Source organism: Lissotriton helveticus, chromosome 8 (genome assembly GCF_964261635.1).
Source record: "Lissotriton helveticus chromosome 8, aLisHel1.1, whole genome shotgun sequence".
NCBI classification, from domain to species: Eukaryota; Metazoa; Chordata; class Amphibia; order Caudata; family Salamandridae; genus Lissotriton; species Lissotriton helveticus.
Genome location: NC_136069.1, coordinates 16,099,875 through 16,116,236, shown reverse-complemented (window position 1 = coordinate 16,116,236; position 16,362 = coordinate 16,099,875). Strand labels below are relative to the sequence as shown.

The window sequence follows — 16,362 nt, the reverse complement described above, 5'->3', positions numbered from 1 at the left end:
TGTGGGGACAGAGAGCAACCATGGATGACAGAGGGACAGTGACACCGAGGCTCTGTGGGGACAGAGAGCAGCCATGGATGACAGAGGGACAGAGACACTGAGACTCTGTGGGGACAGAGAGCAGCCATGGAGGACAGAGGGACAGAGGCACTGAGGCTCTGTGGGGACAGAGAGCAGCCATGGCTGACAGAGGGACAGAGACACGGAGGCTCTGTGGGGACAGAGAGCAGCCATGGAGGACAGAGGGACAGAGGCACTGAGGCTCTGTGGGGACAGAGAACAGCCATGGATGACAGAGGGACAGAGGCACTGAGGCTCTGTGGGGACAGAGAGCAGCCATGGATGACAGAGGGACAGAGACACGGAGGCTCTGTGGGGACAGAGAGCAGCCATGGAGGACAGAGGGACAGTGACACTGAGGATCTATGGGGACAGAGAGCAGCCATGGCTGACAGAGGGACAGAGACACTGAGGCTCTGTGGGGACAGAGAGCAGCCATGGATGACAGAGGGACAGTGACACTGAGGCTCTGTGGGGACAGAGAGCAGCCATGGATGACAGGGACAGAGACACTGAGGCTCTGTGGGGACAGAGAGCAGCCATGGCTGACAGGGGGACAGTGACACTGAGGCTCTGTGGGGACAGAGAGCAGCCATGGAGGACAGAGGGACAGAGGCACTGAGGCTCTGTGGGGACAGAGAGCAGCCATGAATGACAGAGGGACAGAGACACTGAGGCTCTGTGGGGACAGAGAGCAGCCATGAATGACAGAGGGACAGAGGCACTGAGGCTCTGTGGGGACAGAGGCACTGAGGCTCTGTGGGGACAGAGAGCAGCCATGAATGACAGAGGGACAGAGACACGGAGGCTCTGTGGGGACAGAGAGCAGCCATGGATGACAGGGACAGAGACACTGAGGCTCTGTGGGGACAGAGAGCAGCCATGGATGACAGAGGGACAGTGACACTGAGGCTCTGTGGTGACAGAGAGCAGCCATGGATGACAGAGGGACAGAGGCACTGAGGCTCTGTGGGGACAGAGAGCAGCCATGGATGACAGAGGGACAGAGGCACTGAGGCTCTGTGCGGACAGAGAGCAGCCATGGATGACAGAGGGACAGAGACACGGAGGCTCTGTGGGGACAGAGAGCAGCCATGGATGACAGGGACAGAGACACTGAGGCTCTGTGGGGACAGAGAGCAGCCATGGATGACAGAGGGACAGTGACACTGAGGCTCTGTGGGGACAGAGAGCAGCCATGGATGACAGAGGGACAGAGATGCTGAGGCTCTGTAGGGACAGAGAGCAGCCATGGATGACAGAGGGACAGAGGCACTGAGGCTCTGCGGGGACAGAGAGCAGCCATGGATGACAGAGGGACAGAGACACTGAGGCTCTGTGGGGACAGAGAGCAGCCATGGATGACAGAGGGACAGTGACACTGAGGCTCTGTGGGGACAGAGAGCAGCCATGGAGGACAGAGGGACAGAGACACCGAGGCTCTGTGGGGACAGAGAGCAGCCATGGATGACAGAGGGACAGAGGCACTGAGGCTCTGCGGGGACAGAGAGCAGCCATGGATGACAGAGGGACAGAGGCACTGAGGCTCTGTGGGGAAAGAGAGCAGCCATGGATGACAGAGGGACAGAGACACTGAGGCTCTGTGGGGACAGAGAGCAGCCATGGATGACAGAGGGACAGAGACACCGAGGCTCTGTGGGGACAGAGAGCAGCCATGGCTGACAGAGGGAGGGACACTGAGGCTCTGTGGGGACAGAGAGCAGCCATGGCTGACAGGGGGACAGTGACACTGAGGCTCTGTGGGGACAGAGAGCAGCCATGGAGGACAGAGGGACAGAGGCACTGAGGCTCTGTGGGGACAGAGAGCAGCCATGGATGACAGGGGGACAGAGACACCGAGGCTCTGTGGGGACAGAGAGCAGCCATGGATGACAGAGGGACAGACACACTGGTGATCTGTGGGGGACAGAGAGCAGCCATGGATGACAGAGGGACAGAGACACCGAGGCTCTGTGGGGACAGAGAGCAGCCATGGATGACAGAGGGACAGGGACACTGAGGCTCTGTGGGGACAGAGAGCAGCCATGAATGACAGAGGGACAGTGACACTGAGGCTCTGTGGGGACAGAGAGCAGCCATGGATGACAGAGGGACAGGGACACTGAGGCTCTGTGGGGACAGAGAGCAGCCATGGATGACAGAGGGACAGTGACACTGAGGCTCTGTGGGGACAGAGAGCAGCCATGAATGACAGAGGGACAGACACACAGAGGCTCTGTGGGGACAGAGAGTAGCCATGGCTGACAGAGGGACAGAGACACTGAGGCTCTGTGGGGACAGAGAGCAGCAATGGATGACAGAGGGACAGACACACAGAGGCTCTGTGGGGACAGTGAGCAGCCATGGATAACAGAGGGACAGAGACACTGAGGCTCTGTGGGGACAGAGAGCAGCCATGGATGACAGAGGGACAGAGACACTGAGGCTCTGTGGGGAAAGAGAGCAGCCATGGATGACAGAGGGACAGAGGGAGGGACACTGAGGCTCTGTGGGGACAGAGAGCAGCCGTGGAGGACAGAGGGACAGAGGCACTGAGGCTCTGTGGGGACAGAGAGCAGCCATGGCTGACAGAGGGACAGAGACACTGAGGCTCTGTGGGGACAGAGAGCAGCCATGGATGACAGAGGGACAGAGACACTGAGGCTCTGTGGGGACAGAGAGCAGCCATGGATGACAGAGGGACAGAGACACTGAGGCTCTGTGGGGACAGAGAGCAGCCATGGATGACAGAGGGACAGAGGCACTGAGGCTCTGTGGGGACAGAGAGCAGCCATGGAGGACAGAGGGACAGAGGCACTGAGGCTCTGTGGGGACAGAGAGCAGCCATGGATGACAGAGGGACAGACAGAGGCACCGAGGCTCTGTGGGGACAGAGAGCAGCCATGGAGGACAGAGGGACAGAGGCACTGAGGCTCTGTGGGGACAGAGAGCAGCCATGGATGACAGAGGGACAGATGGAGGGACACTGAGGCTCTGTGGGGACAGAGAGCAGCCATGGATGACAGAGGGACAGAGACACTGAGGCTCTGTGGGGGACAGAGAGCAGCCATGGATGACAGAGGGACAGAGGCACTGAGGCTCTGTGGGGACAGAGAGCAGCCATGGAGGACAGAGGGACAGAGGCACTGAGGCTCTGTGGGGACAGAGAGCAGCGATGGGTGACAGAGGGACAGAGGCACCGAGGCTCTGTGGGGACAGAGAGCAGCCATGGAGGACAGAGGGACAGAGACACTGACAGAGGACAGAGAGCAGCCATGGATGACAGAGGGACAGTGACGGAGACACTGAGGCTCTGTGGGGACAGAGAGCAGCCATGGCTGACAGAGGGACAGAGACACTGAGGCTCTGTAGGGACAGAGAGCAGCCATGGATGACAGAGGGACAGAGACACTGAGGCTCTGTGGGGACAGAGAGCAGCCATGGATGACAGAGGGACAGAGACCCTGAGGCTCTGTGGGGACAGAGAGCAGCCATGGATGACAGAGGGACAGAGGGAGGGAAACAAACTGATACTGAGGCTCTGTGGGGACAGAGAGCAGCCATGGATGACAGAGGGAGGGACACTGAGGCTCTGTGGGGACAGAGAGTAGCCATGGATGACAGAGGGACAGAGACACTGAGGCTCTGTGGGGACAGAGAGCAGCCATGGATGACAGAGGGACAGAGACACCGAGGCTCTGTGGGGACAGAGAGCAGCCATGGATGACAGAGGGACAGTGGGATGGACACTGAGGCTCTGTGGGGACAGAGAGCAGCCATGGATGACAGAGGGACAGTGGGATGGACACTGAGGCTCTGTGGTGACAGAGAGCAGCCATGGCTGACAGAGGGACAGAGACACTGAGGCTCTGTGGGGACAGAGAGCAGCCATGGAGGACAGAGGGACAGAGGCACTGAGGCTCTGTGGGGACAGAGAGCAGCCATGGATGACAGAGGGACAGAGGCACAGAGGCTCTGTGGGGACAGAGAGCAGCCATGGATGACAGAGGGACAGAGGGACAGAGGCTCTGTGGGGACAGAGAGCAGCCATGGATGACAGAGGGACAGTGGGAGGGACACTGAGGCTCTGTGGGGACAGAGAGCAGCCATGGAGGACAGAGGGACAGAGGCACTGAGGCTCTGTGGGGACAGAGAGCAGCCATGGATGACAGAGGGACATTGACACTGAGGCTCTCTGGGGACAGAGAGCAGCCATGGAGGACAGAGGGACAGAGAGCAGCCATGGATGACAGAGGGACATTGACACTGAGGCTCTCTGGGGACAGAGAGCAGCCATGGAGGACAGAGGGACAGAGACACTGAGGCTCTGTGGGGACAGAGAGCAGGGATGGAAGACATTGGGACAGTGACAGGAGTAAGAAACTGACACTGAGGCTCTGTGGGGACAGAGAGCCGAGATGGCTAACAGAAGGACAGAAAGAGGCAGGGTGTTGCAGGCACACTGGTGATCTGTGGAGGCAGAGAGCAGCTGTTGCAGACAGAGACAGACAGAGGCAGGGAGGGGGTAACAGGCACACTGGTGCTCTGTGGAGGCAGAGAGCAGTTGCAGCTGACAGGGATAGACAGAGGCAGGGAGGGGGTAACACGCACACTGGTGATTTGTGGGGCAGAGAGTAGCTGCTGCAGACAGGGACAGACAGAGGTAGGGAGGTGAAGTGTGGGGCAGAGCGCAGCTTCAGCTGACAGGGACAGACAGAGGCAGTGAGTGGGGGACAGGCACACTGAAGATCTCTGGAGGCAGAGAGCAGCTGCTGCAGACAGGGACAGACAAAGGCAGGGAGGGGGTGACAGGCACACTGGTGATTGTGTGGAGGCAGAGAGCGGTGGCATCTGACAGGGATAGACAGAGGCAGGGAGGGGGTAACACGCACACTGGTGATTGTGTGGAGGCAGAGTAGGTGCGGGAGACAGGGACAGACAGAGGCAGGGAGGGGGTAACAGGCACACTGGTGATCTGTGGAGGCAGAGAGCAGTTGCAGCTGACAGGGATAGACAGAGGCAGGGAGGGGGTAACACTCACACTGGTGATGTGTGGGGCAGAGAGCAGCTTCAGCCGACAGGGACAGACAGAGGCAGGGAGTAACAGGTGATCTCTGGAGGCAGAGAGCAGCTGCTGCAGACAGGGACAGACAGAGGCAGGGAGGGGGTAACAGGCACACTGGTGATCTGTGGAGGCAGAGAGCAGCTGCGGGAGACAGGGACAGACAGAGGCAGGGAGTGATTTTATTGATCTGTGGGGGCAGAGAGCAGGTACACCAGATAGGACAGAGACAGAAGGTGTGAGTGTGTGGGGATCCTTGGGAACAGAGCAGCCATGACTCAGTCCTGTGCAGTTTCAATCTGAGGGAAGACCCCCCAGTGTGAGTGTGCACCCCCCTCCCCCTCACCTTCCTTTCCCGAACCAGTTTCCAATGCAGGCGATGACGCTGGGCCACCCCGTGGTCTGCACCAGGCCGTTCACAATCTGCAAGAAAAAGAAGAGTTGTGAGAAAGCAGGTAACACAACACAACCCCAGGGCACCCGGAGCCCCCCTGCAGTGCAGAGACCCGGGCACAGAACCAGAGAGGGTCTCAAACCGGTGGAGGGGCTGATCCCCCTCCCCGCCCCCAGGGTGCTCCATAAGGAGAAGGAAACGTACTGTTCTCCAAACCTTTGCAGCTCGCTTTGGAACGGAGGCAAATGCTCCGCCCACTTGTGACCTCTTGTGCCGGATGCACAATATCTTCGAAAACATTAAGGTGGTGGGTGACTGCTCCAGCTCTGGTAGGAACAGTCCACCCTGAACTGCCAGGCCAGGTCCCCTCTGAGAGGGCCCTGCGCCTTGCAGCCAAACCCTGGAACTACCCCCCAACATAAGGTCCACCGACAACCACCTCATCTTCAGAAAACTACTCAAGATCTGTCTCTTCCCCACATAAGCACCGTACGCAAACAGAAAGTTACAGCATATCCCTCTGTATACAAGCATTTTTATTTCACTATAGATATGTACCGATCTTTGTGTATTACTTTGTATAAACATGTAAAATAATGTTCTGTTCTTAAGAGAAAAAATAATAAAGAAAAATCATCTTTGGTCTACGTGTACATACTTCCATTGAGCATCTATGTACCTTCCATGTGCTTGGATCCGTGTGTCTGTCACTTTTCTCCTGAAAAATCATATCCAATGCACTACACTGTTTCTCATCCGGTGCCTCAATCAATATATTTAATCTACATATACTTATCTCCTTTATGTATCTATATACTTTCAATGTAATTATGGATCTATATATTGATCACTCTCTTCTAATTTGCCATTTGCAATGCACTACCCCATTTCTCAGCCTATACCTCGCTCAATATATCTTCTACCCCAACCTTCTGACTCATCTCAAACTTCTACTACTCCTTCCAATGCACTGCCCTATCTCTCATCCTATACATATATCAATATATCCTCTACATCCACTCTCTCATTTATCCCAAACCCCGTACCACTACTATGATCCCCAAAATAGCCCTTTCTAGACTCTCTCCTGCTCTACCCCTCCTTGCATCATCTGACACCTCTTTTTACTACACTGATCCCCCAAAACAAACCTTTCTAAACTCTTCCCTCTGAGTCCTCCCCTCCAAAACTCCCTTTTACTCATCCAAAAGCCTCCTCCTATTGCTAAGACCTAAAACATTTTTTTCCATATTCAACTATACTAATATACTACCAAAATAACTGAATAACGTATCCACTACTCAGATTACTTCATATTTTACTATATTAATTTTCAACACTAATCCTTTATCGGTTGCGGAGTGGCGTGCTACTCGCCAAAAAAGCGCTTCAACACCCATCAGGGGTAACAAGGGCTATATGCCTGCAAACCTTTCTTCCCCTTTTATCCGTCCGCTCCCCTTCTCACTCCAAGTAACTAACTAATATCCTCCACTGAAATGACTTCATATTTCACCATATTAATTCACCACTAATCCTCTATAGGCTCCCTGAATAGCGTGCGTCAACAAGCGCTATATAAATACAAACCTTTGTCCTCCTCTATCCTTCTGCTATCATTCCAAATCCAAATAACTGACTAACCTATCCACCACTTACAATGTACTTGCATGTTTCACTATACTAATTCAACACTAATCCTCTATGGGTTCCAGAGTAGTGTGCTACCCGCCGAAAAAGAGCTTTGACGCCTCGTCAGGGGTAGTAAGCGCTATATAAATGCAATTACAATACAATGCGATACAATAAGTCCTGCCAGACACTAGCAGACAAGGGTTTCACAGCAGCAGGCAGCGCAGCACATCAACCAGCAGGAGATACTGGCAGACAAGGGTTACACAGCAGCAGCTCAGCACAGCAACCAGCAGGAGACACTAGCAGACAAGGGTTACACAGCAGCAGCTCAGCACAGCAACCAGCAGGAGACACTAGCAGACAAGGGTTACACAGCAGCAGCTCAGCACAGCAACCAGCAGGAGACACTAGCAGACAAGGGTTACACTGCAGCAGCTCAGCACAGCAGCCCGCAGGGGACACTAGCAGACAAGGGTTAGACAGCAGCAGCTCAGCACAGCAGACAGCAGGAGACACTAGCAGACAAGGGTTACACAGCAGCAGGCAGGACAGCAGCCAGCAGGAGACACTAGCAGACAAGGGTTACACAGCAGCAGCTCAGCACAGCAACCAGCAGGAGACACTAGCAGGCAAGGGTTACACAGCAGCAGCTCAGCACAGCAACCAGCAGGGGACACTAGCAGACAAGGGTTACACAGCAGCAGCTCAGCGCAACAACCAGCAGGCGACGCTAGCAGACAAGGGTTACACAGCAGTAGACAGCTCATCACTGCAACCGGCAGGAGACACTAGCAGACAAGGTTGACACAGCAGCAGCGCATCACAGCAACCAGCAGGAGACACTAGCAGACCAGGATAACACAACAGCAGCTCAGCACAGCAACCAGCAGGGGAGACTAGCAGACAAGGGTTACCTAGCAGCAGGCAGCTCATCACAGCACCCAGCAGGAGACACTAGCAGACAAGGGTTACACAGCAGCAGGCAGCTCATCACAACAACCAGCAGGAGACACTAGCAGACAAGGGTTACACAGCAGCAGCTCAGCACAGCAACCAGCAGGGGACACTAGCAGACCAGGGTTACAGAGCAGCAGGCAGGACAGGCCCCGCCTCAGGGGACACTAGCAGAGAAGGGTTACACAGCAGCAGGCAGGACAGGCCCGCCTCAGGGGACACTAGCGGAGAAGGGTTACACAGCAGCAGACAGTACAGGCCCCGTCTCAGGCGACACTAGCAGACAAGGGTTACACAGCAGCAGACAGGACAGGCCCCGCCTCAGGCGACACTAGCAGACAAGGGTTACACAGCAGCTGGCAGCTCATCACAGCAGCCAGCAGGAGACACTAGCATACAAGGGTTACACAGCAGCAGCTCAGCACAGCAACCAGCAGGGGACACTAGCTGACAAGGGTAACACAGCAATAGGCAGCGCAGCACAGCAGCCAGCAGGGGACACTAGCAGACAAGGGTTACCTAGCAGCAGGCAGCGCAGCACAGAAACCAGCAGGGGACACTAACAGACAAGGGTTACACAGCAGCAGGCAGTGCAGCACAGCAGCCAACAGTGGACACTAGCAGGCAAGGGTTACACAGCAGCAGCTCAGCACAGCAACCAGCAGGAGACACTAGCAGACAAGGGTTACACAGCAGCAGCTCATCACAGCAACTAGCAGGGGACATTAGAAGACAAGGGTTAAACAGCAAGCTCATCACAGCAACCAGCAGGGGACACTAGCAGACAAGGGTTACACAGCAAGCTCATCACAGCAACCAGCAGGGGACACTGGCAGACAAGGTTTACACAGCAGCAGCTCAGCACAGCAACCAGCAGGGGACACTGGCGGACAGACAAGGGTTATACAGCAGCAGCTCAGCACAGCAACCAGCAGGGGACACTAGCAGACAAGGGTTACACAGAAGCAGGCAGCTCATCACAGCAACCAGTAGGAGACACTAGCAGACAAGGGTTACACAGTAGCAGGCAGCTCATCACAGCAACCGGCAGGAGACACTAGCAGACAAGGGTTACACAGCAGCAGCTCAGCACAGCAACCAGCAGGAGACACTAGCAGACGAGGGTTAATCAGCAGCAGCTCATCACAGCAAACAGCAGGAGACACTAGCAGACAAGGGTTACACAGCAGCAGCTCAGCACAGCAACCAGCAGGAGATACTAGCAGACAAGGGTTACACAGCAGCAGCTCAGCACAGCAACCAGCAGGAGACACTAGCAGACAAGGGTTACACAGCAGCAGCTTCTCACAGCAACCAGCAGGAGACACTAGCAGACAAAGGTTACACAGCAGCAGCTCAGCACAGCAACCAGCAGGAGACACTAGCAGACAAGGGTTACACAGCAGCAGCTCAGCACAGCAACCGGCAGGAGACACTAGCAGACAAGGGTTACACAGCAGCAGCTCAGCACAGCAACCAGCAGGAGACACTAGCAGACAAGGGTTACACTGCAGCAGCTCAGCACAGCAGCCCGCAGGGGACACTAGCAGACAAGGGTTAGACAGCAGCAGCTCAGCACAGCAGACAGCAGGAGACACTAGCAGACAAGGGTTACACAGCAGCAGGCAGGACAGCAGCCAGCAGGAGACACTAGCAGACAAGGGTTACACAGCAGCAGCTCAGTACAGCAACCAGCAGGAGACACTAGCAGGCAAGGGTTACACAGCAGCAGCTCAGCACAGCAACCAGCAGGGGACACTAGCAGACAAGGGTTACACAGCAGCAGCTCAGCGCAACAACCAGCAGGCGACGCTAGCAGACAAGGGTTACACAGCAGTAGACAGCTCATCACTGCAACCGGCAGGAGACACTAGCAGACAAGGTTGACACAGCAGCAGCGCATCACAGCAACCAGCAGGAGACACTAGCAGACCAGGATAACACAACAGCAGCTCAGCACAGCAACCAGCAGGGGAGACTAGCAGACAAGGGTTACCTAGCAGCAGGCAGCTCATCACAACAACCAGCAGGAGACACTAGCAGACAAGGGTTACACAGCAGCAGCTCAGCACAGCAACCAGCAGGGGAGACTAGCAGACAAGGGTTACACAGCAGCAGCTCAGCACAGCAACCAGCAGGGGACACTAGCAGACCAGGGTTACAGAGCAGCAGGCAGGACAGGCCCCGCCTCAGGGGACACTAGCAGAGAAGGGTTACACAGCAGCAGGCAGGACAGGCCCGCCTCAGGGGACACTAGCGGAGAAGGGTTACACAGCAGCAGACAGTACAGGCCCCGTCTCAGGCGACACTAGCAGACAAGGGTTACACAGCAGCAGACAGGACAGGCCCCGCCTCAGGCGACACTAGCAGACAAGGGTTACACAGCAGCTGGCAGCTCATCACAGCAGCCAGCAGGAGACACTAGCATACAAGGGTTACACAGCAGCAGCTCAGCACAGCAACCAGCAGGGGACACTAGCTGACAAGGGTAACACAGCAATAGGCAGCGCAGCACAGCAGCCAGCAGGGGACACTGGCAGACAAGGGTTACCTAGCAGCAGGCAGCGCAGCACAGAAACCAGCAGGGGACACTAACAGACAAGGGTTACACAGCAGCAGGCAGTGCAGCACAGCAGCCAGCAGGGGACACTAGCAGGCAAGGGTTACACAGCAGCAGCTCAGCACAGCAACCAGCAGGAGACACTAGCAGACAAGGGTTACACAGCAGCAGCTCATCACAGCAACTAGCAGGGGACATTAGAAGACAAGGGTTAAACAGCAAGCTCATCACAGCAACCAGCAGGGGACACTAGCAGACAAGGGTTACACAGCAAGCTCATCACAGCAACCAGCAGGGGACACTGGCAGACAAGGTTTACACAGCAGCAGCTCAGCACAGCAACCAGCAGGGGACACTGGCGGACAGACAAGGGTTATACAGCAGCAGCTCAGCACAGCAACCAGCAGGGGACACTAGCAGACAAGGGTTACACAGAAGCAGGCAGCTCATCACAGCAACCAGTAGGAGACACTAGCAGACAAGGGTTACACAGTAGCAGGCAGCTCATCACAGCAACCGGCAGGAGACACTAGCAGACAAGGGTTACACAGCAGCAGCTCAGCACAGCAACCAGCAGGAGACACTAGCAGACGAGGGTTAATCAGCAGCAGCTCATCACAGCAAACAGCAGGAGACACTAGCAGACAAGGGTTACACAGCAGCAGCTCAGCACAGCAACCAGCAGGAGATACTAGCAGACAAGGGTTACACAGCAGCAGCTCAGCACAGCAACCAGCAGGAGACACTAGCAGACAAGGGTTACACAGCAGCAGCTTCTCACAGCAACCAGCAGGAGACACTAGCAGACAAAGGTTACACAGCAGCAGCTCAGCACAGCAACCAGCAGGAGACACTAGCAGACAAGGGTTACACAGCAGCAGCTCGTCACAGCAACCAGCAGGAGATACTAGCAGACAAGGGTTACACAGCAGCAGCTCAGCACAGCAACCAGCAGGAGACACTAGCAGACAAGGGTTACACAGCAGCAGGCAGCTCAGCACAGCAACCAGCAGGAGACACTAGCAGACAAGGGTTACACAGCAGCAGCTCAGCACAGCAACCAGCAGGAGACACTAGCAGACAAGGGTTACACAGCAGCAGCTCAGCACAGCAACCAGCAGGAGACACTAGCAGACAAGGGTTACACAGCAGCAGGCAGCTCAGCACAGCAACCAGCAGGAGACACTAGCAGACAAGGGTTACACAGCAGCAGGAAGCGTAGCAACCAGCAGGAGACACTAGCAGACAAGGGTTACACAGCAGCAGCTCAGCACAGCAACCAGCAGGAGACACTAGCAGACAAGGGTTACACAGCAGCAGCTCAGCACAGCAACCAGCAGGAGACACTAGCAGACAAGGGTTGCACAGCAGCAGCTCAGCACAGCAACCAGCAGGAGACACTAGCAGACAAGGGTTACACAGCAGCAGGCAGCTCAGCACAGCAACCAGCAGGGGACACTAGCAGACAAGGGTTACACAGCAGCAGGCAGCTCAGCACAGCAACCAGCAGGAGACACTAGCAGACAAGGGTTACACAGCAGCAGCTCAGCACAGCAACCAGCAGGAGACACTAGCAGACAAGGGTTTCACAGCAGCAGCTCAGCACAGCAACCAGCAGGAGACACTAGCAGACAAGGGTTACACAGCAGCAGGCAGTTCAGCACAGCAACCAGCAGGAGACACTAGCAGACAAGGGTTACACAGCAGAAGGCAGCTCAGCACAGCAGCCAGCAGGAGACACTAGCAGACAAGGGTTACACAGCAGCAGGCAGCTCATCACAGCAGCCAGCAGGAGACACTAGCATACAAGGGTTACACAGCAGCAGCTCAGCACAGCAACCAGCAGGGGACACTAGCAGACAAGGGTTACACAGCAACAGGCAGCGCAGCACAGCAGCCAGCAGGGGACACTAGCAGACAAGGGTTACCTAGCAGCAGGCAGCGCAGCACAGCAGCCAGCAGGGGACACTATCAGACAAGGGTTACACAGCAGCAGGCAGTGCAGCACAGCAGCCAGCAGGGGACACTAGCAGGCAAGGGTTACACAGCAGCAGCTCAGCACAGCAACCAACAGGAGACACTGGCAGACAAGGGTTACACAGCAGCAGCTCATCACAGCAACTAGCAGGGGACATTAGAAGACAAGGGTTAAACAGCAGCAGCTCATCACAGCAACCAGCAGGGGACACTAGCAGACAAGGGTTACACAGCAGCAGCTCATCACAGCAACCAGCAGGGGACACTGGCAGACAAGGTTTACACAGCAGCAGCTCAGCACAGCAACCAGCAGGGGACACTGGCAGACAAGGGTTACACAGCAGCAGCTCAGCACAGCAACCAGCAGGGGACACTAGCAGACAAGGGTTACACAGCAGCAGGCAGCTCATCACAGCAACCAGTAGGAGACACTAGCAGACAAGGGTTACACAGTAGCAGGCAGCTCATCACAGCAACCGGCAGGAGACACTAGCAGACAAGGGTTACACAGCAGCAGCTCAGCACAGCAACCAGCAGGAGACACTAGCAGATGAGGGTTAATCAGCAGCAGCTCATCACAGCAACCAGCAGGAGACACTAGCAGACAAGGGTTACACAGCAGCAGCTCAGCACAGCAACTAGCAGGAGACACTAGCAGACAAGGGTTACACAGCAGCAGCTTCTCACAGCAACCAGCAGGAGACACTAGCAGACAAGGGTTACACAGCAGCAGCTCAGCACAGCAACCAGCAGGAGACACTAGCAGACAAGGGTTACACAGCAGCAGCTCGTCACAGCAACCAGCAGGAGACACTAGCAGACAAGGGTTACACAGCAGCAGCTCAGCACAGCAACCAGCAGGAGACACTAGCAGACAAGGGTTACACAGCAGCAGGCAGCTCAGCACAGCAACCAGCAGGAGACACTAGCAGACAAGGGTTACACAGCAGCAGCTCAGCACAGCAACCAGCAGGAGACACTAGCAGACAAGGGTTACACAGCAGCAGCTCAGCACAGCAACCGGCAGGATACACTAGCAGACAAGGGTTACACAGCAGCAGGCAGCTCAGCACAGCAACCAGCAGGAGACACTAGCAGACAAGTGTTACACAGCAGCAGGAAGCGCAGCAACCAGCAGGAGACACTAGCAGTCAAGGTTTACACAGCAGCAGCTCAGCACAGCAACCAGCAGGAGACACTAGCAGACAAGGGCTACACAGCAGCAGCTCAGCACAGCAACCAGCAGGAGACACTAGCAGACAAGGGTTTCACAGCAGCAGCTCAGCACAGCAACCAGCAGGAGACACTAGCAGACAAGGGTTACACAGCAGCAGGCAGCTCAGCACAGCAACCAGCAGGAGACACTAGCAGACAAGGGTTACACAGCAGCAGCTCAGCACAGCAACCAGCAGGAGACACTAGCAGACAAGGGTTTCACAGCAGCAGGCAGCGCAGCACAGCAACCAGCAGGGGACACTAGCAGACAAGGGTTACACAGCAGCAGGCAGCTCAGCACAGCAACCAGCAGGAGACACTAGCAGACAAGGGTTACACAGCAGCAGCTCAGCACAGCAACCAGCAGGAGACACTAGCAGACAAGGGTTTCACAGCAGCAGCTCAGCACAGCAACCAGCAGGAGACACTAGCAGACAAGGGTTACACAGCAGCAGGCAGCTCAGCACAGCAACCAGCAGGAGACACTAGCAGACAAGGGTTACACAGCAGAAGGCAGCTCAGCACAGCAACCAGCAGGAGACACTAGCAGACAAGGGTTACACAGCAGCAGGCAGCTCAGCACAGCAGCCAGCAGGAGACACTAGCAGACAAGGGTTACACAGCAGCAGCTCAGCACAGCAACCAGCAGGGGACACTAGCAGACAAGGGTTACACAGCAGCAGGCAGCTCAGCACAGCAACCAGCAGGAGACACTAGCAGACAAGGGTTACACAGCAGAAGGCAGCTCAGCACAGCAACCAGCAGGAGACACTAGCAGACAAGGGTTACACAGCAGCAGGCAGCTCAGCACAGCAGCCAGCAGGAGACACTAGCAGACAAGGGTTACACAGCAGCAGCTCAGCACAGCAACCAGCAGGGGACACTAGCAGACAAGGGTTACACAGCAGCAGGCAGCTTATCACAGCAACCAGCAGGAGACACTAGCAGACAAGGGTTACACAGCAGCAGCTCAGCACAGCAACCAGCAGGGGACACTAGCAGACAAGGTTTACACAGCAGCAGCTCAGCACAGCAACCAGCAGGAGACACTAGCAGACAAGGGTTACACAGCAGCAGCTCAGCACAGCAACCAGCAGGAGACACTAGCAGACAAGGGTTTCACAGCAGCAGCTCAGCACAGCAACCAGCAGGAGACACTAGCAGACAAGGGTTACACAGCAGCAGGCAGCTCAGCACAGCAACCAGCAGGAGACACTAGCATACAAGGGTTACACAGCAGCAGGCAGCTCAGCACAGCAACCAGCAGGAGACACTAGCAGACAAGGGTTACATAGCAGCAGCTCAGCACAGCAAACAGCAGGAGACACTAGCAGACAAGGGTTTCACAGCAGCAGGCAGCGCAGCACAGCAACCAGCAGGGGACACTAGCAGACAAGGGTTACACAGCAGCAGGCCGCTCAGCACAGCAACCAGCAGGAGACACTAGCAGACAAGGGTTACACAGCAGCAGCTCAGCACAGCAACCAGCAGGAGACACTAGCAGACAAGGGTTTCACAGCAGCAGCTCAGCACAGCAACCAGCAGGAGACACTAGCAGACAAGGGTTACACAGCAGCAGGCAGCTCAGCACAGCAACCAGCAGGAGACACTAGCAGACAAGGGTTACACAGCAGAAGGCAGCTCAGCACTGCAACCAGCAGGAGACACTAGCAGACAAGGGTTACACAGCAGCAGGCAGCTCAGCACAGCAGCCAGCAGGAGACACTAGCAGACAAGGGTTACACAGCAGCAGCTCAGCACAGCAACCAGCAGGGGACACTAGCAGACAAGGGTTACACAGCAGCAGGCAGCTTATCACAGCAACCAGCAGGAGACACTAGCACACAAGGGTTACACAGCAGCAGCTCAGCACAGCAACCAGGAGGAGACACTATCAGACAAGGGTTACACAGCAGCAGCTCAGCACATCAACCAGCAGGGGACACTAGCAGACAAGGGTTACACAGCAGCAGGCAGCTTATCACAGCAACCAACAGGGTAGACTAGCAGACAAGGGTTACACAGCGGCAGGCAGGACAGGCACCGCCTCAGGGGACACTAGCAGACAAGGGTTCCACAGCAGCAGGCAGCTCAGCCCAGCACCATCAGGGGACACTGGCAGACATGGGTTACACAGCAGCAGGAAGCGCAGCACAGCAACAAGCAGGGGACACTAGCAGACAAGGGTTCCACAGCAGCAGGCAGCTCAGCACAGAAACCAGCAGGGGACACTAGCAGACAAGGGTTCCACAGCAGCAGGCAGCTCAGCCCAGCAACCACCAGGGGACACTAGCAGACAAGGGTTTCACAGCAGCAGGAAGCGCAGCACAGCAACCAGCAGGCGACACTAGCAGACAAGGGTTACACAGCAGCAGGAAGCGCAGCAACCAGCAGGAGACACTAGCAGACAAGGGTTACACAGCAGCAAGCAGCTTAGCACAGCAACAAGCAGGGGACACTAGCAGACAAGGTTTACACAGCAGAAGGCAGCTCAGCAAAGCAACA

The 16,362-nt window shown here is 56.0% G+C and overlaps 1 protein-coding gene across 1 annotated transcript in view; it reads right to left on the bottom strand.

Moving 5' to 3' along the window:
- SLC37A1 (solute carrier family 37 member 1) overlaps nt 1-16,362 on the bottom strand; it is a 273,159-nt gene that overhangs the window by 83,229 nt on the left and 173,568 nt on the right. Inside the window, exon 7 of the mRNA XM_078656374.1 lies at nt 5,469-5,545. Within this exon, the coding sequence (XP_078512500.1) occupies nt 5,469-5,545 (77 nt within the window). The remainder of the gene's footprint in view (nt 1-5,468; nt 5,546-16,362) is intronic.